The sequence below is a fragment of the Oryzias latipes genome, chromosome 24, assembly GCF_053564925.1.
Source record: "Oryzias latipes strain Hd-rR chromosome 24, Olatipes_Hd-rR_3.1".
Taxonomy (NCBI): domain Eukaryota; kingdom Metazoa; phylum Chordata; class Actinopteri; order Beloniformes; family Adrianichthyidae; genus Oryzias; species Oryzias latipes.
Genome location: NC_136260.1, coordinates 14,418,952 through 14,445,317, shown reverse-complemented (window position 1 = coordinate 14,445,317; position 26,366 = coordinate 14,418,952). Strand labels below are relative to the sequence as shown.

Here is a 26,366-nt window from a genome sequence, read left to right as displayed (position 1 = left end):
GGCAGCACAAGGCCCTTTGCCAGGTCAGGGCCAACAGCTGAAGCCCTGAGGGAGTGTGGAGGATTTGTGAAGCCAACCCTCTTCAGAGCAGCACAGCTTATCAGCCGTAACCCAGACAGATAAGGAGCTGACCTGCAGGTTTCTTTTCAATCCTTCTAAATACACATTAAAACTCATTTGGTTACATTTTTTTTTAAATTTAGGTGAAATACCACAAGTTCCATAAGGGTAAAGGTGCAACAAATGAATAAAGAAATGAAGCGAGGTGTGGTTGAAAAATGGAATATTTTGAACCTCACTGGTGTCCATGGATTACATGAAATCTTTCCACCTTTGTCCACCTTTGTCATGGTAGGGAGAACACGTCAAGTCAAAGGTGGGGTCATCTAAGATAGCACAACGGTTAAAAGAGTAACTACGGTAAAGGTAGGCCAGAAGAAACACTTCTGTCGTGGTTTGGCGTCCCTCTGTCGCCCTCTTCTGGCTGTCTCTGCCATTGCTAACCTCTGGCCTTTTCCTGCTGGTGTGTAACTTCTCCACAAGTGTGCAGGATCACTGGTGAGGACTCTATTTCCTGTTCCCTCTAACCTTGGCTGTATTGTGTCAGCTGTTCCATCAGCTGACACAATACAGTGGTACTGACCCCATTTCTGCTAGAACGTTTGCTCTGTGCTTGAATATATTTTATATATGTTTTTTTTCTTCACCTTCAAGCTTGTCCTCCTTCATTGATTATCTTTATTATTTTGCATCAGTTCTAGGTTTCATCATCTTCCTTAAGATCAATAAACTGTTTTCTCTCCACCAATAACTTAGAGGTTGCTGGAGCCAACCCAGCTGCCATTAGAGGAAGGCAAGGCACACTCTGAATAGGTCACCAGTCTGTTGCAGGGCCACAAGCACACACCTAGAGGCAATTTGGAAACACCAGTTAACATATATAGCATGTTTTTGGACTGAATGAAGAAGCTGGCATGCTCAGAGAAAGCCCTTGCTTTGGGGTTAAAAAGGTGTCATTATTTTAAAATCATGATGATTTAAAAGCTAAATATATAAACTAAGCATATAGGTTAATAAAATATAAATTGTAAATGTATGTGGGAATATCAACTGTTAAATCTAAATCTTAAACATTATCGTAAGCCTAAATATTTAATCTATCTGGAAAACGTTTCAGTGGTGTGGGCGTGGCCAAATTAGTGCAATTTCCAAACATATTGATTCATATTTAGTATGCCAAAAATAATTTATTTATAAAATGCATAGATAAATGTATATTTATCAGTTAATTTTAAAGACTTAAATAACACATTTATTTTTAGTATATTCTAACATAATCTTGTTTTTTTTTTTTTACACAAAGTCTATGATTGTGTCAAACTTCAGGAAACAAAAAAACAAAAAAATCAAATATTTGCAACAAGGTGCTAAATTATCAATGAAAATATTTTTGACGTTTGGACATGTTCTTTTTAGTCCTCCTTCTTTTCTTTTGACGGACGTCTGTGCTGGTATGCAGCATGTCAGCTTTATGGACTCCAACAGCTCTAACCTGTCAGTCATTAAAGACGATCATCCCGATCAAAGTTCTCACGGCTTTATGGGCCTGTTTACTGCAGTCCGACACAAACGTTTCTGTCAGAGTCACAACATGGCTTTTAGAGGCCGTCCGTGCAAACTGCCTGCACTGGTTGGAGTCTTTGTGGTTTTGACGGTAGGACATTTTCAAGTATCTGAGAAATGGGACACAAAGACAACCTTTCAGCTAATGGATTACGTTAAGAAAAATATCTGTTTTTGTGCAGGTGCAAGCTGTTCCAACATTCTTCGGTTAGTTCTATGAACTGCAACATTTAACTGAAATAAACCGTTTTTATTGTATTAATACCTTCATGTTGGCTTCTTCAGGTGATGATGCAGATGCTGGGGATCTGAGAGAAGACATTCCTGAAATTAATCGAGGTAGAGTTTCTTTTACTTGACTTGAAGTTTTGCGACATCTAGACTAATTTCTCATCTTTCTTCCATGAAAACATCACCAGAACTCAAACACTTGTTTGAAGGAGACATCGCCGGCCACGTAAGTGCTCAGTGAACTGGTGTTGATGAGTAACTCGTGAGGAATTCAAACGCTTCATGTGCATCTTGCAGTCAAGCAGAAATGCCATTCTTGATGAAACAAGGAGATGGAAGTTCCCAATTCCCTACATCTTGACTGATTCTCTAGGTACACTGAGCAGCCTCGTGCACTTTTTCCTCCAAAAAATATCCACTAACTGGGAATTTTCTTGCTTTATTGTAGACCTGAACGCCAAGGGGGTGATTCTCCAGGCATTTGAGGAGTATCGCTTACGATCCTGTGTGGACTTCAAGCCCTACGAAGGGGAATCCAGCTTCATCTCCTTTGCCAAGTTCTCTGGGTGAGCTGCAGTGACAGATCGGCTCAGGACTTAGCTTAGCTGTTGCTCAACTTTATGGGCCATGCATCATGGGATCACCTTTGAAGCATCACTTGGAATTGTAAAAGGATTGAAATGACCTTATAAACGATGTTTACTCTTTAAACCGTTTAGATGCTGGTCTTACGTTGGGGATGATAAAGTTGGACAAAACCTGTCCATCGGAGCGAGGTGTGACACCAAGGCCATAGTGGAACACGAACTCCTCCACGCTTTGGGGTTCTATCACGAGCAGTCTCGTTCCGACAGAGACGACTACGTCAAAATCTGGTGGGACGAGATTGAAGAAGGTAGGTCCAGATTCTTTTGTTTTCTTTAGAACCAATACAAGAGTAGTGGTTTACTTACCTGAGGTATTTCGTAAGAAACGGAATGTAACCAAAAAAAAATTGCAAAAATTCTTGTTTTATGTCGATTGGTGCATCAAAATCCTACTTAATAAAATCTATTTATAGTTTAATTCTAAACAAGTTTAAATGTTATTTACTGGTGGGCGAAACAATACAAAAAGTTATGCATAGTTTGTTTTTTTATGAAGAATCACAAAGAAAATTGTAAATAAAAATTGAATAATAAAGATGATAGCTGCCCTGTTTTGACAGGAAAAGAGCACAATTTTAATAAATACGAGGACGACTTCATCACCGATCTCAACACTCCGTATGACTATGAGTCCATCATGCACTACAGACCGTTATCTTTCAACAAGAATGAAAGTTTCCCCACCATCACCACCACCATACCGTACTTCAATGGTGTCATTGGCCAGAGGATGGACTTCAGCGAAGTGGACATCACCCGGCTTAACCGCATGTACGACTGTGGTGAGTTTCCTCCAGGGGCAAGTTGGTTTCCATATATGCAAATAACTCTCACATGTGAACAACTTACACACAGCACTCATTCATTCTGGGCTTCAAATGGCATTTGTTTGGGGGAACGACATAACTTTAAATATAAAAAATGCAATATTTGTCAACTTCCTCAATGTTTCTCCCATAAACAGTTTAAAAGGGAATTACGTCCACACGCAGAAGGGTTGTACTAAGGTTTGGACATGTTTTGGAAACCCATAATTTGGAATTTTTATTGACTAAAGAGAGGGAAGCACTGTGGGCAACACTTTGACTTCCTGTTTGAAACAAGTTTAAAAACAAAAATGATTAGTCTAAACACTTTACTGACCGCAATGCCATCTATGTCCAACTTTAATCAGATTGGATTTGTGTGGGAATGGGGTCTGGCTCTTTTTTATTTTTATTTTATTTTTATTTTTTTTGTCTTTTCCAACAGCTGGGCAAACAGATGAGAGCTGAGGGCCTCTTGTGTGGGACATATTTTACTTTAACAAGAGGAGTTATTAATCTTCAGACAAACCAGTGGTATGTCTGAATAAACCCCTTTAGTAATCGAGGCCAAACTTTAAAATAAAAAGTGTTCAAAAAGTTCAAAATTGGTGAGCGATATATACATTATGAATCGGTTAACTTTCCTGACAAGCACTGCAAAGACCAGGATTTCCATTTTTTTCTGCCTTTGCCCTTTTGCCTTTTGCTTTGCACTGCCCTCATAATTCCTGGCAAATGGCTGAAGAGATACAGACCAAACTCAAGGTCCAGGACTTGTTCAGGCCAAATTAAGTATACTTGGTCTAAATCAAATGAATTTGGCTCTGAATACACCCTTAGACTGGCTGGAAATGAAATATATTGAAGCCACTTAAGTGGTAAATGTGTTGAACAGGCAACTAAAGAAATGTGTTCTTTCTCTGTACAGAAAAAGTCCTGTAATGATGCTACGCAAAGTGAAGAGAAATGTTACTTGCAAATGATCTGCAACAAACACACAGTATATTTACACTGAGGCTGGATTTCATCCAACATTTGGTTATTGGCTAAACACACTTTCTATTCCTTGTACAACAAGGACTGGAATGTCCCATTAAAATGAAGTAAAATAAACATTTGCTTAACAGTTTAAATTTAGACTGTGTCCGCACATCATTATTTGGTTATTTGGCTCCTTTTCTTTCTTTCATCTCTTTCCTCCTCCATGTGCCATTGGAGAAATGTACAGCGGCATAGATATATTAAATAAAGAATCCTAAATCAACCCTAAAATGTATTTAGTTTTTGTATATCATTCAGGGGGGTTGAATCACAGAACAATGTAGGAGAGTGATTAAAAAAATGTACAAACTCAAAAGAGTTCAAACATCAAACCACGTCATAACCACGCAACTTGTACATTTAGGAGGATGCATGTCAATTATAAAATGACAAAAGCTTAATATTAACTGGGTGTTGCACTGTGGAGTAGTGGTTAGCACTCTCAGTAAGAAGGCCCTGGTTCAAATCCCAGCTGGGTTCTTTTATGGGGAAGTCTGCCTGTGCTTGGTTGGATTTTCTCCAGGCACAGTCCAAAAACATGCTTCACAGTTTGATTGCTGTCTCTGCATAGCTTTGAGGTGTGAATGTGTGGCTCTGCGATGGACCAGGGTGACCCTTTGCTCAATAGCGGCTGGGATAGGCTCCAGCAACCCCATGACCCCAAAAAGGGATTGAGCAGGTTTAGAAATAGATGGATGTTGGGTTGAGAAAAGGCCAAGGATCTTTAACCACATTCCTTTTACCTGACATGTTTCAGCCAATTCACTTATTCTGTTGGACCAGTGCACATTTGAGCTCATCAACATCTGTGGAATGATCCAGAGTGAGATGGACACTGCAGACTGGGTTCAGACGCTCGGAAGTCCAGCCGATGCAGATCACACCTTGGCAGGTCGCTGCAGAGGTACTGGTCCAATATTGCATTTACTATGAAAAAAACGGCATCATCAAGTTAAAAAGTTGTATAAAATCCCACCTCTATTTAGATTCTGGCTATTTTATGAAGTTTGAAACTTCCTCCGGGGATGTCGGCAACAGCGCCTTGCTGGAGTCACGCATCCTCTATCCAAAAAGAGACGTGCAGTGCCTGGAGTTTTTCTACAGGATGACTGGAGCAGCCGGGGACAAACTGGTCATATGGATCAGGGCTGATGATGGGACGGGGAATGTGCAAAGTCTCAGGAGGATCCACACCATAACAGGTGTCTTGAAGGGAAAACTCTTGGTTGGGGCTCATCTCTACAGGTTTCACAGTGTTGTCATTTTTTCTTACAGGTGATGGAGACAGTACCTGGAAAATAGCCCATGTATCTCTTAAGGTGATCGAGAAGTTTCGTTATATCTTCCAAGGAGTTAGAGGATCATTGAGCTCCTCAGGGGCCATCTTCATTGATGACATTACTCTCAGTGAAACTGTGTGCCCCAGTGCGGTCTGGCAAATTCGAAACTTCACCAACGTCATTGAAAACACTCCAGCATGGACGCCACTTAAGAGCAAATGCTTCTACAACTCGGAGGGCTACTCATTTGGCATTAGCGTGTACCCAAATGGCAGAGACAGTAATTACTCAGACTATGTAGGCATTGCTTTCCATCTCTGCAGTGGCGAGAATGATGGAGTGATGGAGTGGCCGGTTCAAAACAGGCAGGTCACTGTCATCGTCATGGACCAGGATCCAGATGTTAAACTGAGGATGTCTTCTACAAAGAGCTTCACCACAGGTAGGCCAGGACGAGAAGAGGGCTTAAAGAGCAGAACAAGTCATTGAAGCTAAAGCCATGTTGAACCCATTGGCTGTATGGAGTGAGTGGGACATCATCTATAGCAAATGGTTTACCTCTGGCTCCAACCAAATGAAGTCAATTCAGTCGCTGTTTTTCACAAGTCCCTGACCAATCAGGGACTTGGATTATGTAGTGATGTATGAATGGCGTCCCCTTTATTCACAGAAGTACCAACCATTTAAAAATTGATCATGGAGGAGACATGAATAATTGTAGTTTGTGCCTGGCCAGAATTATATGGAAAAGCGCTATGACCGGAAAAGTCTGGAGAATGATTGGACAGATTTGCACTACTCCTACATTTTGCACCAAACTCCCTCAAACTGTAAGTGAGAGACAAGCTCTAGTAAACAAAAGAAAAAGAAGAAGACGCCCCTCTCTGCTTGTCCAGTGTGAACACCATGGACTAAATGTGCGCTCAAGAATGTGGGTCACATGCCTGGTGTGTCTGTAGCTTCAGATACGTTTTATGGACACACCCATAGCCTCAAAAAAGTTTGCTTTTTCTTTAACTGACCATTCTGTACTACTACTGTCAGCTCATGAGAATGTCAGTGTTTTAACTGAAGCTAGTTTCAGGTTATTTTCATATGTATTTGTATAACTGCTTTGTTTTAGACAACAACACCCGCTGGGAAAGACCAACAGCCTCTTCAGGTGCAGCGTGGGACGAAAGCTGTCTGTGCTTCCGCAGTGTAGACTTTGGCTGGAGCACTTTTATGTCCCACAATCATCTGTACAGGAAAAACTATCTGAAGAACAATGACCTCATCCTGACTGCTGACTTTAATGGTAAGGATCAGAAACGACCTACCCAAGTAATTTCTCAATCCTTTCAACATGTGCATTAAACTGATATTTCACCAGATTTGACTCATCTGATCAAGACTGAGGTTCCTGTAGTACCAGCCGGTCAGATCACTGCGAAAAAGGAAGTTGATGAGGCGGAAAGGTGGAAAGAACCAGCTAAACACAGAGAGCCACGTGCCACTCATGGCTGCCATCCCAACCTATGTTTAAATGGAGGTGTGTGTGTGGAGAGTGGGGGCAAAGCCTTTTGCAGGTATGTACAGCATGAAAAAAAACTTCACAAATACTTAAATAGTAACAGTATATGTATGAAGTAGAATAAAATCACTTTTATTTTTCTTTACTCATTTCTGTATTTCAATACATCTCAATTTATTCTAAATTTCTTGACTTTACACGTTTTCCTGGCATATGTACGTTTTGCAATCACACCCGTTGACCATGTATGAGAACTGGACAAAGTGAGTGTAATGTCTGCCATAGAAATTACTTCTGCTTCCAATGAAAGGAAATCAATTGTCATGTTGGAGCCAGAAATAGTCAGTAAGCAGTGATTGGTCCAAATCAGTCAACATTTCTATGGTAACCAATCAGAAGTGAGCTTTTTGCAGGCCTGAGATGGAAAACTACGCCGTCTTTACCCAAAGGTAGCTGGGATAGGCTCCAGCAACCCTGAACTGGAAAAAGTGGGTGTAAAAAAAGAGAACAATGTTCCCAATACGCTTTTTTTAAATAAATAAAACTGCGACATTACTTGCTGCAGATTATGTGAAAATAGTAGCAATGATAAAATGGAGAGGATTTTTTATTCATTAAAATCGGACAAAAATATATTGGGACTCAAAATATGAAAGTGTTAAAAACACCGCATCAATAAAAAAGGATATGGTCAATAAAACTATGATGAAGTCAGACAGAAAAAAAACAACCCATTTTATCCTATTTTTATGTTTATATTAACGTTCTTTCATTTTAGTGCTGATTTTGGTATTAGTATACATCTTTTTTTGTTTTTTAAAGAATTTCCTTTTTTGACACCTTAAAATACATTTAGGTTAGATTTCAATAAATTTACAGTACATATTTTGATATTTAACTAACTTTGGGACTCATTCGTGACCGAAAGTTAGTCAAGAAATGACACCGCTTCAGAAAACAATATCATTGTTTTTCATACATGACAAACTGTCTTCTGTTTGTTAGGTGTGCAACAAGCCAGGCCACCTTCTACACGGGCCAGACATGTGAAAAGATGAACATTGACAGGCGAATCCTGGGGGCTCTGATTGGAGGAGCAGCTGGGACATTTGTCTTGACTTTGGCCATTTTCCGTGTTATTCGAAGAACTAAAGCAGACACACTGTAGAGGATTGGGAGATTTCATGCAGACATTGTGACTGCAATTGACTGAAAATCTTGGCATGGCTGTGTTTTGAATCAAATACTTAAATCTGGTATATCCACTTAGAGACACATGATTTTATTTTTTTTCCTTTTAAGCATGTACACTTGAATAAATTAAAACCATTAAAACAACAATAACTCTGTTTTATTTGTCATAGCAAAAGTCATTGCATGTAGTCTACTGAACATTTGTCTACATGACTTTAATTCACTACATATTTAAATTAAATACAGACCTAAATAACCTTTTCATATTAAACAACACAAACATACAGAATTTTCCCTATAACTTGTAAAAGCCAGAATTGTATGACTTGGACTCACAAATAGTATATGAACATGGTAACATCAACTCCATCAACAATATTGTTCTATTCATTAATCTTAAATTAAAGTTCCTCACTGTTTTTAAAACCACAATCTACATATTAGAAACAGGATCACAATGGAATGAGTGTTATTTTCTGAGTGTTGATGATTCGGTCTCTGTTGTCTGAAAAGAAAAAATGATAGACTTTTAAAATCTTGGACAGGAAATGGTTTTTGTCGTTGTACAGGCCTAAAAAAAACAGCAAAAAAAAATTTTGCACACTAATATGATTTTAAAAGCTCCTTCACTACATGTATGAACCTCCTCTTTGGTTCCAACCTCAGAACCCTTTCACTGTTCCTCCTCTCAACGTGTCCAAACCATCTCAATCTGCTTCCCCAAAACATCTACCATGAGATATTGTTCTGATGGATTCATTACTGATTCTATTCATTCTCATCACTCCTAAAAAGAACCTCATCATCTTCAACTTTGTTCAACTCCTAGTTTGAGCTCTGCCTCCCATCTCTTTCTCAAGAGTCTCTACAGCAGGGGTCAGTCTTACCTTATCCATAAGGAAAATTATGGCATCAATAAGGACAAAAATATAAAATAAAACTAGCAAAATGTGAAATTGTTTTTTTACTTTTAACAGAAGCTTATAAAGTAAAACACTTCCTGAGCCACAAAAGATCATTCAGTTCAGCTAAAGAACTCCAACAAAAGTTTCAAACAATGAAAGACAAAAAGGGCCTTTTCTCATCTTATACCATAGGTCTATTTTGGTGAGCTGCCATGCTTTTTGTCTATTTACTATTGTTGTTAACCTGCACATAAACACTTCATAAAGATGCGCATTCAGAAAAGATCACCAAAATTTTGCCTAGTAGTTGAAATCTGTACATTATAGAGGAAGAGTAGAACAAAAAGGCCTCTTAATGTCAGCAGGGATGTAAAACTGTTACATGGTTTATATTACTTCTAGGTGCACCTCAGCCTTAAATGTATTAACTTAACCTAAATTAAATCAATGTTAATTTAGTAATGTTACTTTTAAAAAGTACTATTATTTTGTTTTTCTTCAGCTAGAGTCATTATGGAGGGGTAAAAGTGCCACATATGGCTCTGGAGCCTCAGGTTGCAGAGCCGTACTCTAAATCAGTGACAAGGCACCTTTCCTTTCATTCTGGCTGAGAACCTCCTTCAACCTTTTAACTTGCTTGGTCATGCCTGTTTTCCACACTCTCTCTAGTGCTCTGGACCAGAAATGGGGAACTCCAGGCCTTGAGGACCGCATTCCTGCATGTTTTCCAACATATCTTGCTCTGGCATGTTCTAATCCTAAAAGCTTTTTTTTTTCTTTAAATAAAAAATAAAAATAAAGTCCTCCACCTGCTTCACCTCTGCTCTCTGAAACCTCACGGTTCCACTTTCCATAAAGTAAACTAGTCACACAAATCAGTGTGCACTTCAGTGATGTCTAAACAGCACATAAGGAAATATTTTATGCTTGAAATGGATCATTTCACAACAAGCACAGGAAACACAAACTGACCTTCATTTGGTTTTTGTGACAGCAGTTGAAATGGATTTACTTAAACTGTCACTCTGTCCAGATTTTACCTGAGAGCACACACACACACAACAGTTGTAAATATGAGCATTTGATATTCTGAAGAATTTTTCAAATGAACGACTGACAAATTCAAATACTTACCTTTAGGATCCTCAGCATTTCCTCTCTGACCTGTTAACATTTGCAGAAAAAAGATAAAGCATATCGCTGCTTGTTTTGTTCTGTTTCTCTTTTAACTTTTATTTCAACTGAACCCATTGGTTACGATCATTTCAGTGCTTTTATTGTGACAGGCTCCATGCAATCAAATTGAAAATTTCATAAAGGAGCAGGCAGTCATGAATAAAACAGAGGTGTCTTTATGCAGTTAAGATTTGGTGAAGTGAAAAAACCATTAAATCCAAGTGAAGTATTTAAAGAACATGTTATTGCAATGGCATACTTATTATTCCTTCACATAGAAAACAAATAGATCTAAATACATTTTTAACTAAAATACTGTAAGCTTGTCTATTTTTCACACCGTTCATTCCCAGTTAGCTTATAGCTAGCATGTCTCGCCTTCCTCTTGATATTGAACTCCTTGAAAATAGCCACAGTCTCTTAAGATATTAGGCAGACATATTTCACTGAAAAAATATGCCAGGTTCACTTGTCCCCACTGTCAACCTCTCTTTTTTTACTTACAGTTGACATTTTACAAATGAGCTAGAAAGTGTGACAGAAGGGTTGCATGACAATATTGTCACTGATTCATGGCGGCTTAAAACAAAAATTAGCCAACTGACATCAAGAAATCATGCATCTAGTTTGTAGAAAGTGCTGGGGACAGCATGTTTTTGATTTTACCAAAGGCCGCATTTTGCCCACCGGCTGGACTTTGGACATGCTTGTAACAATGGACAGTATTTCCAATAGATCAGTTACTGTGTGGAGTGACATCTGCTAAAGACTTACCTTTTGCTCTCCAAAGCACCCCACTAGAAAAATGAAAAGCCCCTGCAAAATAGAAGAAGGTAATTTTCATTTCCTTTTCCTATTAAATGCTTTCCCTTTAGTTGTTAAAATCCCAGAAAAATAGAATCATCACTAATGTAAATATGTTTTGCAGTAAATATGATAGTTTCGAAGTACCTGGAAGGCGTTGAAGATGGTAAAAAGGTAATTAGAAATTGTAAACAAAATGGTGTCTGGTTCCAGCATCAGAAGTGCGAAGCCGAAACCCCATGTTGCTCCAAAGACAGGCGTCAGAAAGACCACCACTTTGAGGATGCCCTTTGCCGTCTCCTTGTCATCTGCTTTGCTGCTGTCAGGCACTGAAGTTTTCACCAAAGTAACAATGACAACCACCATAGAAAAAATGTTTGCCAATACAATGGTTCCCACTGGGAGGATAAAGGAGTAAATGGAGCCCTTCAAGAGGCCCTCATAGATCAGCCAGCAGGTTTTTTCATTGTGGTATTTCGTTCCTGTGTAATTGTAGTAGACATAGCTGCAGCCTACAAGAACCATTGGGCACAGATAGCCAAGAATGCTAGAAAGATACATGAAAACCCTCTTTCTAAGAGGACTAAAAACAAAAATAAGCTGGTGGACAAGCAGGATACTAAGACACAACATCCAGGCAAACATGCCTAAGAAGAATAGATGTTTACACAAAGTGAGAGTAAGGCACGTGGTTTCAGAGAGGTTGGCGGGATTAGAAGAGGCCAAAAAGCTGCAATCACCAAGCAGGAGGAACACGGATATGTTCACCACAGCTGTGTGACGGAAATGGGACAGGTGAGTCTTGATGACAGCTGACCACACCATCCACTCAACGATAAGGAAGAGGACCAGGCAGCAAATGGAAACTGCAACTCCTATACTGGTAATAATGTCCAAGGCAGGCTCTGATGTGTCAGACTTGGACATCAGGACGGAGAACGAAGTCAGGTGGGTGCACTCACAAAGTGTGTAGTTGCCCGTCTTGTTTGCTATACAACCTTCATCTGACCACTTATTCAAATTTGTGTTCCAGAAAACACACAAAGGGTCACTGTTGTTGTCTTGCTGAACAGGAAACAACAAGGAGATGCTGATGTTGGAGTTGCTGTTGTTCACCAGTGTGGCTGACAGGATGAGGTCGGTGGATTCTCTCTTTTCATAATTGTTTTCCAATTTGTCCATTAGATTTTTTATGGCCATGACTTTCATCAATCCGTCAGTTTTGTTGAGATTCACACCGATATCAAAGACGGTTAAATTGCAGTCATCTCTTGAGCAGAACTGGAGCTCTAGGTTGGTGGTGTTGTATCCGCTGCTCTTATTGATCTGGATTTCTTTCACCAAAACCTCCATAGAATTGATGTACTTTGATGACATTTGGTGAAGAATAGTATCGTTGACTCCGGTCCAGTTTGAATTCAGCATGTTGCTCGCTGAAGTAACAAAATTCTGAAAAAAAATTAAAAATAGGATATTATGGAGAGTGACTAGATGAGATAAAAAATCCTCCAAATTGATGGATAATCATTCCAATCTTTAGTTTTGATGTAGTTTTCATAAAGAGTTTTAAATAGTGCTGTGTTTCGGTCAAATGCAATTAAGTGGAGACAAAAAATATCCCTTTACACAAAGTTTAGCTTATATTGCTTAACTATTCCATAGTTTATGGGTCCAGAGTTGGTCTGTTTTGTGAGGGCATAATGTGATTGTTTACAATGTTTGCTATAAAAGTACAAAGTATATGTGAGGTTGCATTTCAAAGGCGGTACCGTAATCTGCTGTTGCTGTTAAGCTAGAGTGACAAATACAGAAAGGAGCTTACAGGGAAGACGTTCTCATCCAATTGAACGTATTGTGTCGCCTGGGCCATTGTATCGATTATATTCACAGAGGCCATGATGTCTGCAATGTTAGACGAGTCGTTTGCTGGTTCAGAGTTGTTCCTCATCCCTTCAAATATGTCCATAGCCACTTTCTGGGTGGCGCCTACTCCCTGAAGAAAGTTCTAATAAAAACAAAGGAACAAAATTAAAGCAAAGAAACATCTGTATTAATTAGATAAAGAAGTGACTGTGACAACTAAACTCAAATTTTTAAGCTATGAAAAGAAATCTCACGAGGGCCAAAAGGTGCAGTGTGAATGTTGCCTGACCCCAGCAGAGCTTCATGCGACTTGAGTCCCTTTCATGCAGCCACAGTCCCAAAAAAGCACGACTGAGATCGTAAATACTGTCTGTTCCCCAACCATTTGCCCCTGTGTTAATCCCAAAACACTATTATGAAGTCAAACGTTCTAAAACTCCTCATGATTTACAACATGGTGTGAAGATGCCAGGTAAAAAGAGCAGCTACTTTGACAGCATAACTGTTGATTATTTCTTTTATTGATCGCTTTGATTGTGTCTGATTGTGCAGCACAAAGGACACGAGCACCTCAACATGAAGAGGATTCTCTTGTTTCCTATTGAAAATAGGAGTTCTGAAAGAGTGCTAGAGAGCCGTGGTAACTCTGAAATCCAAAAATGCAGGTCATATCCTGCCGATAGCATTCAAAATGCAACGCTTTGTAACAGAGCACAGTTGAGGCATCATCCCGCAGATGTTTGTTTCTTAGCATCCCAGGCAGCCCCTGTTTTGTGTTCAAGTTGCATGGAGGAAGGTAGGAAGGTGAGAGATGCAACCAAACCAAAACCGTGGATAATCGATGTGTTAGAGCTGTAGAGTGAGACACATCCTAGCCCCAGATGTGAAGCCTGGTGTTTTAATGCTTTGCTATATTTTCTACAGTGTTTTTTTTTCCAAATGTATTAGAGCTCAGATTTTTTCACATGTAGAGGATTTAATTTTTTATGTTTTGATTGGAAGCTGTAAAAGTAGGTCAACTTAGTGTTGAAGAATCTTTGCTTTCATTTTCAACAACACAAGTTCTGCAATTTCAGTTAGAGTTATCAAAAAAGCATTCAGATTTCTCCATGCAACATTGCAAAAACGTGTAAACTTACATCGGCTGCCGTTGAAACTTTTTTTAACTCCTCACTGACACAGTTGGACAGCACATTCAGCCACACACTACTATTTCCACAAGTGCGTTGTTTTTGCCCAACCCTGCCAACTGGGCATGTATTATTGACAAGAGTCACACCTGGAGGGGTTTTTGGCCATGCCACTTCATCACTTACTTCCGGCTTGCAAAAGGGTTGGCCAGCTTTAGAAACAAAAACAAAAAAACAAGAAAAAAAAAGAAATTGAATTTGACTTGTGGAAATTGTGACATTACTTAATGACATAAAATGGAAGTAAACAAACAGGATTAAATACCTAAATATTTAAATTCTATATTAAATTAATATTTAAATATTATTAATTCTGATATTTCATTATATATATATATATATATATATATATATATATATAAATATTAAAGAAGTATAACTTAATATTTTGATTTAAAAAAAATGAAGTACCACTTAGCATTGGGATGTCTATATTTTTGTCAGTAGTTTGGTTGTTTCTGTTTTTAAAGACGATGGTTACATGGTTGTCTTTTGTCGAGCAGTTTACACGCACAACCTGATTCAGCTGGACCAAATAAACTGTAAAAAATAGAGAATGACATCAGCAAGAAGACATATTTTAATTTGTGTGCTTTAAAATACATTTATGTTACAGGAAAGTAATAAATGTGTGCTAAATTAAATAACAAAACATTATATTAGCAGATGCTTTTCTGTTACTCAAGGAAGTTGTGGATTATTCTCAGGAAAACAACAGATGACATTGATTCACACAAAACAAGTTCAAAAACATGACAGAAGTTAAAATGAGAAACAGTTGTTTTGTTTGTGGATTAAAATCAAGTTTGAATTGATAAATCGTGCATAAAGATGTGAAAAGAGTGAGTAAAAGAGTTAGTTTGGGTGTTAAGAAGAGGCATAATCGTCTCACCTGGTTCGCTGAATGTAGTCAGATCTTTATCATTGATTTTCCACTGAAACGCATACTTCTCTGTGCTTTGTGGAATGGTGGCATTAACAGAAATATTTACAGGAATTTTAATATCACCAGTACAGTCTGCAATGAGAGGGCTGATTTCCATGGAGATGACATCCGGCAGGAGAGCCACATCCAGTGTTGCACTGGCAGTGTGCCTGACCGAACCCTTTGTGAATCCACATTCATATGTGCCTAGGGGAAACATATTGGAAATATGATGGGAAATGTCATATCATTCTTATTCTATACTAAGGAAATACATTTAAATAAAATGTATTAAAGATAAATACAAATGATTAAAATTATGCTATTTTAATTCATTCTAAAATTCTCATTTGTTTTACCACAGTGCAGTGTACTCAGTACAATATATCCCTTTATATTAGGACAACATTTTTTTAGTTAATTGAACTCATTATTGGAAAAACAAAGGAACTTGCCTGCCAAGATGCCCGTCACCCCTAGGAGTGTAACATTAACACAGGATGGGTAATCTGATGGTAAACAATTCGCTAGCATAATCTGTCTGCCAGTGTTGAGCTCAAAGCGCTCAAAGGGTTTGCTCAGGTTCCAGCCGCTGTGGTCCGTGCTCTCATCAAACGCACAAATCAGGCTTTGATTTGACTTGTAATTCACGGTTTTATCTGGGGCAGAAATTGTAACCATCCCTATGAAGAGAGCAAGAAACAAGGAAAAATATGACTTTCTAGATGCAACTGTCTTGGCAGCACAATCGTAAAGAACAACAGACTTTTTTTTAACAAGTTGGCTCTGAGCAAAATACAGTGACAGGAAAAACGGCTACAAAGATGACATAAAGTCAGTAACCTAGGAGTCTTTAGACCAACCAAAGGTTTTTCCTTTGGCTACATTTTTCTAAAATTATCTAAAAATTCATGAAGGGTAAAAAAGATGGATATATGAATTATACAAACCATGAGTATCAACAAAAATATAATCAGCTTTAAGATTGGTTTTCATATTAGTCACAATCTCTTGAAGTTTAGTGGTGTTAAACTTGACAGTAGCGTTTGCCCAAAAATCAACAATATTGTTGGCTATTGTTGAAGAAGACCTGCAAAAAATTGGAAAAGAAAATCATTAAATTGACGGTAACTTCAAAAAACAAACAAACAGGCAAACTGAAAGTATCTCTGCAGATCATCTATGCAAGCTGGTAGAATATAACTTAAAGACCCACTCCGAGGAAAATTGTGTTTTTAGTGTTTTAACATGTTCTTGCATTTTTCTGTGTATGAAGAAAAAAAAAGAATATTAACCTTAAAATTGCATTTCGAAGTAGTTCTTTATTTAAATAGTTGTGAATCAGGAGCAGACAAAAAAATGCAGTTTAAAAATCTCCTACTCCTCCCCACTCCGATGCATCCGCTTCCAGACAAAAAGATCAATTTTTCTTTGTCTGAGATGGAATCTGGTTCATGGCTGGATAGCTCCAAGATTGCTCACTATTTTTGTTTCAACCACACAATGTTAGGTTGGTGATGTGAGGGGCTTTAAGCTAGCGGGAGAGCAGAGAGTTCTCAGCTGCAGACAGGTGAGGGGGAGGAGCTCTGTGCCAACGGTCCCGCCCATAAATCAGAGGCAAATTTCTAATGAACTCCTGTTCCTCTGCAGGAACTATGTCTTTGAAAACGACACAAGTTCTTTTTATTTTGCCTAAAAATGGCATGATCATAACTTAAAGACCCCTTAAAGAAAGATATTTCAACTTAAAGAAATGATTTTAAAATAGATCAAAAGATGATCAGAGTGGGAATTTAAGTTGTAAAAACTCGAATTAAAGATAATTACCTTGTTGTAGGTATAGGTATGTTTATCACACCATTGAGCTGTCCCAAAGCACTTTGGAGCTTTAAGGAAAAGCATTTTTTTTGTTTAAATTTGCCTTTAAAATTCCACAATGAAAAATAATTTACATTGTGAAATGTTTGATTTCAAAGATTATTTTAACACTCACCTGAGTCTTATCAGCGTCACTCACTGCACCTGGCAGAACTGCCGTTCCATTAAGACTAACTGTTGGTTGCAAATATCTTCATTAGTGGTCAGAAAAATGAGCATCAATAAGTCAACATAAACAACGTTTTATCGTTACAGTAAATTAAAAATGCAGAAAGCTTTAAACATTCTTATTAGGATTTCAATAGCAGCAATGTAATGTGTATGTAGGTTTACTGGAGGCCTTACCATTGACTGCAGGGATGCAGAGCGGTGACACAAGAGACACATTTTTTAAGCAAGCAGTGTTCCTGCAGCAGTCATAACTGTAGCACGCTTCATTGCTCCACACGTATCCGCTTGAGCAGTTGCAATTGTAGTCATCGCCAATTACAAGGCACTCTATAAAAACAGGCAAAGGAACAGGTACAAATCAACCATCCATCCATCCATCCATCCATCCATCCATCCATCCATCCATCCATCCATCCATCCATCCATCCATCCATCCATCCATCCATCCATTTTGATTTTATATGAAAGACCCTGGAGTTGTTTTTAAAACCCAAGCCAGCCAGGGTCAATTGTAGAAAACATTTTATCCATAAGATCCATTCAGTTTAATTTGGGTTTTTAATACAGCGACAGTCACAAATTAAGTCGTCTGAATCCTCAAAAAATGAATGGAGTAAAACTGATCAAAAGTAGATTTATTCAAAAATGGTATAACCCACTAATTAAAAACAAAATACATTTTAGGAAACATGAAGGCAACTGATTTATCTTGGACTTCTTAACCTAAAACTTCTTTGGAAATGCTCCAGGAACTGTAACTGTGAATATCACACTGATATAACAGTTAGTAGAGTAAGACACTATATTGTTAATCAAACTATGGAGTCCTATACTGTTCATAATTAAATAAATAAATAAATAAATATTTAATTAAATAAATAAATATGGCCTCATGAAAATACACAATCAACCAATAAATCTCTCATAAATATATAAAAAGATCATGAAATGGTGAAAAACCTGCATACTGATATTATATAAGCCATTATATTATTCAATATATTTCATTTTGCTTTAAAAACCTGTTCATTATTTTAAAACAGCATTTTAAAATATTCATTTTTAATCAGGTGGAATATTATTATAATTCTACGTCTTTTTTCAGAAGCTCATATTTCAAAATCAATATTTTCCAAAGTAGCTTTGTTTTTATTTCATGTTGCTGTTTTTCACAATGGCGTATTTATTTCATGAAGAGCTTTTTCAGGAGAATGAGTCTGTCAATCAGTGAAAGTGGGCGGGATCTAAACGCTCATTGGCTCATCCATGGAAATCGACTCTTATTCCTCAATACCCGCTCAGCGGTGTGCCAGTCAGAGAGATGACATATTTCAGTGATATCTGCACGGCTTTGGTGACATTAGAGATCAAATAGAGACAAACTATCTGTCTGCTCCAGAAGATGCAAACATGGACCACTCTGTTTTTGTAGTTTGAGGGTTTGTGTGGACCAAACCACAGAGGAGCTCCGGTCGTCCACATCTTGAAGTCCCCCGTTGAAACATTCCTCATTCTCACGCCATTCACTCAGAGCTCACATCGTGCCTTATGTCGGCTCGCTGGCGGACCGACAGACTCAGACCAGGCAGCTGCGCAAAGCGGAACAATCCTGCTGAGGCCTCCTGAACCTTATATTTTTCTATTTTCATTGAGACAATGATTATAATCAGGTCCTCTGATTTTATTCAAAATGTTGAACCTTTCCTGCGCTGACGTTTCTGACCGTGGTTGGAAAATGCAGCGGAGATCAGGGATTGATTGAGCAATTCTCCAGCCAGGGCTTACTCCAAGAATCAGGCTCTGTACTTTGGAGGAAACCTTTTTTTATTATTACTTTTCCGGGGGACAGGGCAACAGACCCTTAACTTGCGCTCACACATACACTCTCGCGCTACGCTCTGATTTACACGTAATTTAAGACGTTTGACTGCGCTGAGCTGAAGCAGAGACTCTCTGGGATGATCTCATGAACTAGAACATGGAAACATTGTTATCATGTGAAACTATTCAAAATAAATAAACCTGATCTTTTAACACTCCATGTACATTGTGCATCCATGCATTTTTACTGAGATAAGCGCAGGCAACCGCTCCATGTGGCTATCAGGCTAAAAACATTAGCTGGTAGCCCATCCCACACAACTACAATTCTGCAGGCTGCAGCCAGGGCTTACTCATCCCACACGCGGCATGTTGCGTTCATGGAACTCCAGTTCATAGATGTTTTGTGGAACTCCAACAACCACCCAGCCTAACTTAGGCCTCTACTAGATGTTAATGAGAAGATGAAAATTGCCGAACCGACCACAAAACCACCTGAATTATGTACACTCGCCCAAAGCCACTTTTATCCGCAAATTTAGAACAAAAACTGCCCAATTTCGTGTGACACTGTGGATGTGTTGAGGTGCATACTCCCCCTAGTGTTGAGGAGTATGCATTGCGCCGTCACGTTTGGTGAAGAATCTTCGATCGATGTAGTCAGGGTGCTGCTGCTCATGTCTGAGTAAAGGAGTAGCCAATCACAAAAGTGTCTCCGCCTTGTCTAGTTTGATTGACAGACTCATTCTCCTGAAAAAGCTCTTCATGAAATGAATAAAATGAATATTTTAAAATGCTTTTTTAAAATAATGAACAGGTTTTTAAAGCAAAATGACAATTTCATGATCTTTTTATATATTTAAAAGAGATTTATTGGTTGATTGTGTATTTGCATGAGTTCATATTTATTTATTTAATTATGAACAGTATAGGACTCCATATCAAACATCACATATTTGACGGTGTAAAATAATGCCGTTTATTTGATTTAGGAGTATAATTTGTGGTGGTGCGGATTTTCTAATGCGTTTGAACGCAACACCGTTCAAGCTCAGCACTGTGGGGCCGTGCGAGAGGTATGACGCACCGTCTCCCAAGTACCACATTTGAGTTTAATTAATCACTGTTTTGTGTTATATCTGTTTTATTTGCAATATAAGATAGTGAAGAAATTAAATGCGATGTATAAGACAAGTTATGTGATTTGCCAATGTCGAAATTTTATTTTGGTCATGTCTCGCGTAGCGCATGCTAGTACATGCTAGCTTTCTTTAGCTTCTCCAAACAAACAGGCAGCAGCCAAAGAAACAAACAGATAAGAACTGAAGGCATACGTTAATGTCACAATAGGGTGTTAGGTCTGAACTAAAAGAAAAAAATTCATATGACAAAATTGCACAAAGACAATGCGAGTGAGCATCAATCGGCACACTAAGGTTTTTCACAGACTTCTTAGAAGTTTCAGAGCATTGGATTCTGGAATTGTAGATTGGGGCAATTGGCACACATGGGTTCCTTTAAGGAGCTCCAGAATAGACGTTGTTACGCAGGATGATCAGCTGATGCAAATTTACTCCCAATAAAAAATAAACTCAAGTAAAAAAGCCTTTTCTCTTGACATAAGTACTGTGGTGAGCCAGAACTATCCTTTCCCTTTCTTACCACTGCTGTGTTACGCTGAATATAAATTTGACTTTGATTATGATTTCAGCAGGAAAAGTATATACGTTTTGCACAAATACATATTTTAGTATTTTCCCTTCTGGAAAAAACTGAATATTTTTGTGTAACATGAGATTATATATACAATTTTTTAAGTTATTCTAATATCAAACATTTTTAGTTTGTTTGTTTTGCTCGGGATTGGTTTCTTTTCCCATTTTGATGGACTAACATGTTTATTAGAAATACTTTGTGAATCATATTTATTGCACTTAAGAAGTTAGTCACTTGATAGTCCAGTGCTGTTTAACCATTGTGCTATCCTATAGGCACTTTACCATTGGGAGTTGGGTCATCTAGACCCACTAGACCAGGGGTGGGCAATTCCAGGCCTCGAGGGCCGGTGTGTCTGCATGATTTCCAGATAGTCTTGCCCTACTCATGGCTGATTACCTGGTTCAGGTGTGTCCAGCCAATAATCTTGCCCTACTCATGGCTGATTACCTGGTTCAGGTGTGTCCAGCCAATTAGAACATGCCAGAGCAGGGTATGCTGGAAAACATGCAGGAATGCGGCCCTCAGTGCCCACCTCTGCACTAGACAGTGCTCTGAACCTTTTTTCTTCAATGATTTGTGATCTTCACTGGTGTCCATGGATTACATGAAATCTTTCCACCTTTATCCACCTTTCTCATGGTAGGGAGAACACGTCAATGTAAGGGTGGGGTCATCTAAGATAGCACAAGGGTTAAGGCCACACAGAGGGAGGTGTGTGGTATGTTCATGAGTTTTGTTTGCTTTCGACAGTTCAAATTAATTAGCTCTGTTCTTCATGAAACAGAATCTACATTGTAGACTTCCTCTCATAGCAGAAGACCTTGTCGTGGGGATGTGCAGTAGTGACTTCCCATTCCCCACTCGTTGGCCACAGATGCCAGAGCCCCTGGTGGTGTTCCCACAGTCTTCTTCAGATGCAGATGGGTTTACTGTGAGAGGCTTTGCCAGAAAGCTTGGACAAAAAAGCTGGTGAGAGTGACTCTTTTTTTTCTTTCTAAGGAATGAGCGGCATTTCTGCTTTGAAAAGCTCACACACTGCCCCAAAGCCGCTGTGTGTGCTGACTGTCCGAGATCTGCCCGGACACACTTTTACCGGGAGACCCAGTTCACCTAGAGCTGCGGGACAGATTGCAGTCCGAAGTCTCCCACACATAGCGCACACGTAAAAAAGCATCCTCTCTTCCCGTCAAACACAAAGTCCGTCTGCTCTGCTCAGAGACACGGTCGCTCGGTCCACCGGTCTATCAATCAAGTGCAGGAGCGGACTACTTCTTTTCTATTTTGTTTATTTTTATTTTTTTAGTTCGCGTCACTTCCCTCAGTTTATACTGGATCATCACGGATGAGTCATTAGTTGGGAAATAAAATAAATAAAGTAATAAAGTAAAATAACGAATAATAGTTATATAATAACGAAAAATTAAAAATACCCCTTCCTCACGATACCATTGTCCATCCCGATGGTTTACTGCAAACATTGTCAACTGCCAATTTAAGGCACATCGCCCAACCCTAGTCCAAATGTTCCTATTTATTCTTTCCTTTTCTGCCTTGGCTCACCAAGTGTTTTATGATTGTACAAAGCAGTTAGCAGTAATAAAACCTATGAAGTAAAAAAAAAAAAAAAAAGTGTTCACCTGCAGTAACTTCTCTGCTTCCCAGCGTCACTGTTTGTCCAGAGAGTGAAAACGTTAAACCTTCACTCCAACTTGACAGGATGGTGCTGGCTTCCAACGTGACGTTACTTTCCACCGTCAGCTCGGCTACAAAGATTTCTACTAAATAGAGGGAAAGATTTAATGTGAGCAAAGAGCAGAGTTGGTCATCAAACTCAATAGAAGTTATTCATAAAATACACAATTTGCCTCAGAATTAAACAATTGTGTCTGTTATGTACTCAGCTTTTTGCAAACATTCAATTTGCTCTTAACCAAAGTCTTACCTCCTGAAATAACCTGCAAAAGTAAAAACAGTTGGACAGCAGAATTAGTTTCTTGTCACACGGTTTTGTCTGTAAACAATGTATTTTTTAACAGTATTTTTCTTTGCACTATAGTTATATCAATAAAATATAAAGACATTTAAATATGATTCATTTTAATGGATTCTGCATGAAACTAATACATTTAAGGAGGAGAAAATTAAGGACTTTAACCTGATAGGAGTAAATGGTTGCAATCAGAAAAACGAAAGCTCTGGTCCACATCCTTACTCTGTTAAAGAATAAAGAAAAATAGATCAACAGAAAAATACTAGTACTTTAACTTTCTGAACTTTTAGTATGTTTTATAACCATACAGTGACAGGAAACATGAAAGTATTGGCTACCATTTTGCTGATCTACTCTTTCGTTTGGGATCCTTTTTTTGTGTTAAAGATGTCCTAAACACAAGATAGAGTAACAATACAAGGAGTGATGCTTTAGCAGAGAATATTGTTATTAATGGTATAGACAGGGCCTTATTTTCAGCCTTTTTACAACAGTAGCTATAGGGGGACTGCTATTGGAGCTTTCACACTAGGATAGTCTGTCGGATTTAGTTGATAATAAGAAATGCAGCACTGCTTGTAAATTGCACAAAATGTCACAGTCACTTTTTTTTTTGCAGGTTTTTCCAAAACAAGCTAATCAAACACCGGAAAAATCCCAATTCAAAACCAGCATGTCCTTCCAATCTCTTGGTTTTCACATGGAGGTAACATCCAAGACCTGAATTGTCTTGTGGACCAAATTTTTGCTAAATTGTGAGAAGCTTTTAAACCTGCTAAATAAATGGGACTATCCAATGAAACCAACTTTGCTCAAGACCAAACAGCTAAGAGTAAAAACGCCCAGGAATGCAGATAATAATTAAACCTTTACATGAATTATTCTGGCAAAAATACAATAAACCGCAAACTGTTTTTGATGAAATAGGTAAGAAGTTTTCATAGGAGTCACTACCAAGTTCCTGAATGGTTTTGTCTAGTCAGAATGCTTAAATTTCAAATCAATCCCTTAACAATCTCAAAATCCAGCCTTTCTTCTTTTATTTACTATGTTTATTCTGATAAATTACACAACATTGGCTAGAAAATGGAATTATCTATAAACACGAGTCAACCACTTTAAATATAAATGTGCTGAGAGACAAAGAGATTCAAATTTATTTTTCACTGTGTCCATTTATAAAACCAAGTCATAGTATTAACATCTCCTCGGTAACACCAAACAGAACTAAAAGGCTCCATTGTATATCCCTGAATTCATTGTGAAACTTTCATTGGACTCTTTTCTGAAGTTATATCACCACTTGACCTTTGGCTGGTGAACTTGTTTGCATTCATTTGCATCCGAGCAAAAACAACAAATACATATAGTGCTGTCTTGTTGCTTGTAACAGTCTACTGCTGGCTGACCACACAGGCACCAGTTTGCATTCAGGATGGTCAAAAGCCACTTAATGTGCACAGCTTACCCCACATCATTTTCATGTCAACCAACCTGCCTTTCCAGCTTATAATAAGTAACCTATTGTGATCAGACACCAGCTAGAATTTTATATTTTAGTTAAATAATATGACGTTATAAGCTAATTATAATAATGCTTTATTTTGCAAGCGGTTTAAGTAAGGATAGTAAAACAACGGAAAAAGAGAAACCTCAGGTCTAAAGCCAGTTAGTCGCTAGTACGTACCTCAACAACCAATTGGTTTTAGACAAATGTCAACAGCAGCAGTTTTGGTTCCAAAAAGCATCTACTATTTGGAAGGCGTCTCTTCCTGTAAACAACATTTATTATGAGTAAACAGCATGCAAATTTTCTAGATGCAGCACTTGATAGTTCTAGGAAGATTCTTTTCCTCACAGCTAATGGAAAAACAAACAAACAAAGAAACCTAAAATTAAACAATGTGAGAAGAGAAAAACATGCCTTATACTCAAATAGAAGTTGTTTAGACACTCGATTTCTTTTTGTGTGAAAATGATAGTTGGCTCTTACCTTAGCTTTGTGTTCTAAAGAGTTTCTGACTCCAAAGTTTAACTTCAGCTTGGAAGCAGGAAACTAACAACATCCATGTCTGTCAGGAGCTCATCAGCATCAGTAAAGGGAGTGAAAGCATTCGTCACAGAGACCAGATTAGATTGGAGGGGGCGTGTCTGCTGAGTGTACTTTTTGGGAGGGCAGGGATGTTGTTGGCGACGTTTCTTTAAGGCAAATTACATTGATGGAAAGTCTCTGGGCTTGCCGAGATATTTAGCATACACGCAAGAGTGTCGTTTTTCCATAATTATTTGTCTACCAAATCAAGCCTGCTCCTTCAAGACATCCTAAAGGGGCTGGATTTCTCAATAAAGCATCTTGGAAGGGTTGTGCGACAAGGCCTCATAATAACACAAAAAATAAACGTAGTAAAAAGTGCATTTAACTATTTACAAATGAGTTTCCAGAAATGAGCATGAATTTAACAGTGTAGCTGGGTATTAGAACAAAAATATTGATTTATTTGCAGTCGATTTATGAGTTCACAATTCTGGTTAAGTTTTAGTTCAACACAATTTGGTCAAACATTAGCTTATCAGATTTAGCATTAAAAAAGGATGCTTGGAGGTTTTTTCACATTATTTTAGCAGTGCAGCCTTGAGGATGTCTGACAGCCTCCCCACAGACCCCCCCCCCCCCCCCCCCCCCCAATGATGCACCAAACCTCCACTGACTGCTATAGTTTTTCTGTTGGGATTAAAAACACTCACTTATCACACAGGACATCCTCCCATCGTGTTTTGCTAAATAACATGTCAAAATAAATCAAAGCATTGGTCCTAACAAACTGTAGGTCTAATAATCATAGGTTTAGGCAACTAAATTGCTGGTTATGATTATTCATGGTCAAACTGGACTTTAGGAATAAATTTATTCTTTTAGACAAATAAACACTTTAAAACGGTTAACTTGTCTCCCTGTGTTTTACATAATTTTTCCCATTAGGGTTGTGCCGATGGAAGATATCATCGTCCATCGTGATGGGTGACTGACATCACGATGGAGAGACACCATCGTGATGCCACGCCCCCTCCACGCTGCGAGTCGACACCATAAGCTGCGGTTACATGTGCAAAATGTTTTAATCGGATCAATGGTCGGATTAGAATTCAACCGTGTACATGGGCCCAGAATAACTTTTTCCGATTAAAACAAACGTTCACATGGGTCACACTTTCGGTTGGAATAAGTCATTCGCACATGCGCAGTAGTGTTTGAAATACCGGAAGAGGAAATGAGTTCCGCTGTACAAGCCAAGCTGCCACAAACATAGATATCTGGCAGCTCGGTAATATACTGGATGATCTTCTTAACGTGCTTTTATTATTGTTATGGTTGTTATGAAGCGCCTGTTCGCTCATGATTTTATTTTTAATCTGTGTGGTCAGTGCTTCTATTGTGGAAGAACAGAGCCAGGGTTAGAAGGCTAAAACAGATTAGAAGATGAGTGAAAGATGAATGACTATTACCTGCTAATAATTGCTATTGAAACGTCCTGGAAAAAGTGTCTGAGGACATTACGCTGGTTCAGAAAACCTTAAAAGATGTGCGAAG

At 38.4% G+C, this 26,366-nt stretch overlaps 2 protein-coding genes and 1 long non-coding RNA gene across 4 annotated transcripts in view; 2 read left to right on the top strand and 1 right to left on the bottom strand.

Moving 5' to 3' along the window:
- The first annotated feature begins 1,561 nt into the window (after window positions 1-1,561).
- On the top strand, window positions 1,562-8,485 carry mep1a.2 (meprin A, alpha (PABA peptide hydrolase), tandem duplicate 2). The gene is made up of 14 exons (XM_004083629.5): window positions 1,562-1,714; window positions 1,806-1,830; window positions 1,909-1,962; window positions 2,043-2,080; window positions 2,152-2,227; window positions 2,303-2,420; window positions 2,574-2,749; window positions 3,062-3,283; window positions 5,106-5,252; window positions 5,335-5,550; window positions 5,624-6,070; window positions 6,752-6,925; window positions 7,001-7,196; window positions 8,147-8,485. Exons 1-14 carry the CDS (start codon window positions 1,601-1,603, stop codon window positions 8,307-8,309), a joined length of 2,166 nt encoding a protein of 721 aa, XP_004083677.3. The 5' UTR covers window positions 1,562-1,600; the 3' UTR covers window positions 8,310-8,485.
- Window positions 8,403-24,900, bottom strand: adgrf3b (adhesion G protein-coupled receptor F3b). The gene is made up of 19 exons (XM_023953286.2): window positions 24,771-24,900; window positions 24,465-24,549; window positions 22,943-23,000; window positions 22,730-22,742; window positions 22,425-22,565; window positions 17,422-17,574; window positions 17,192-17,250; window positions 17,026-17,084; window positions 16,149-16,288; window positions 15,654-15,881; window positions 15,166-15,405; window positions 14,685-14,813; window positions 14,223-14,425; window positions 13,043-13,225; window positions 11,368-12,669; window positions 11,191-11,232; window positions 10,375-10,404; window positions 10,213-10,280; window positions 8,403-8,840 (listed from the first exon to the last, which is right to left on the bottom strand). The coding sequence occupies exons 3-18, from the start codon at window positions 22,991-22,993 to the stop codon at window positions 10,215-10,217; spliced, it is 3,039 nt and encodes a 1,012-aa protein (XP_023809054.1). The 5' UTR covers window positions 22,994-23,000; window positions 24,465-24,549; window positions 24,771-24,900; the 3' UTR covers window positions 8,403-8,840; window positions 10,213-10,214.
- Window positions 21,431-26,366, top strand: part of LOC144990151 (uncharacterized) — a 70,647-nt gene continuing 65,711 nt past the window's right edge. Inside the window, exons 1-2 of one of the 2 annotated variants that reach the window (XR_013654119.1) lie at window positions 21,431-21,505; window positions 21,600-21,756. This is a non-coding gene — a long non-coding RNA (uncharacterized LOC144990151). Of the gene's footprint in view, window positions 21,506-21,599; window positions 21,757-23,396; window positions 23,584-26,366 lie in introns of those variants that run through there. The other variant, XR_013654120.1, reaches the window with a different exon arrangement.

Coding starts and splice junctions, on each gene's coding strand:
- adgrf3b (XM_023953286.2), bottom strand. CDS start 22,993: ATGTGGACCAGAGCTTTCGTTTTTCTGATTGCAACCATTTACTCCTAT. Junction 17,251..17,421: donor CTGCATCCCTGCAGTCAATG/GTAAGGCCTCCA, acceptor TGCAACCAACAG/TTAGTCTTAATGGAACGGCA. Junction 15,406..15,653: donor GGTGACGGGCATCTTGGCAG/GCAAGTTCCTTT, acceptor TGTTTCCCCTAG/GCACATATGAATGTGGATTC.
- mep1a.2 (XM_004083629.5), top strand. CDS start 1,601: ATGGGCCTGTTTACTGCAGTCCGACACAAACGTTTCTGTCAGAGTCAC. Junction 2,081..2,151: donor AAGGAGACATCGCCGGCCAC/GTAAGTGCTCAG, acceptor TGCATCTTGCAG/TCAAGCAGAAATGCCATTCT. Junction 5,253..5,334: donor CTTGGCAGGTCGCTGCAGAG/GTACTGGTCCAA, acceptor ACCTCTATTTAG/ATTCTGGCTATTTTATGAAG.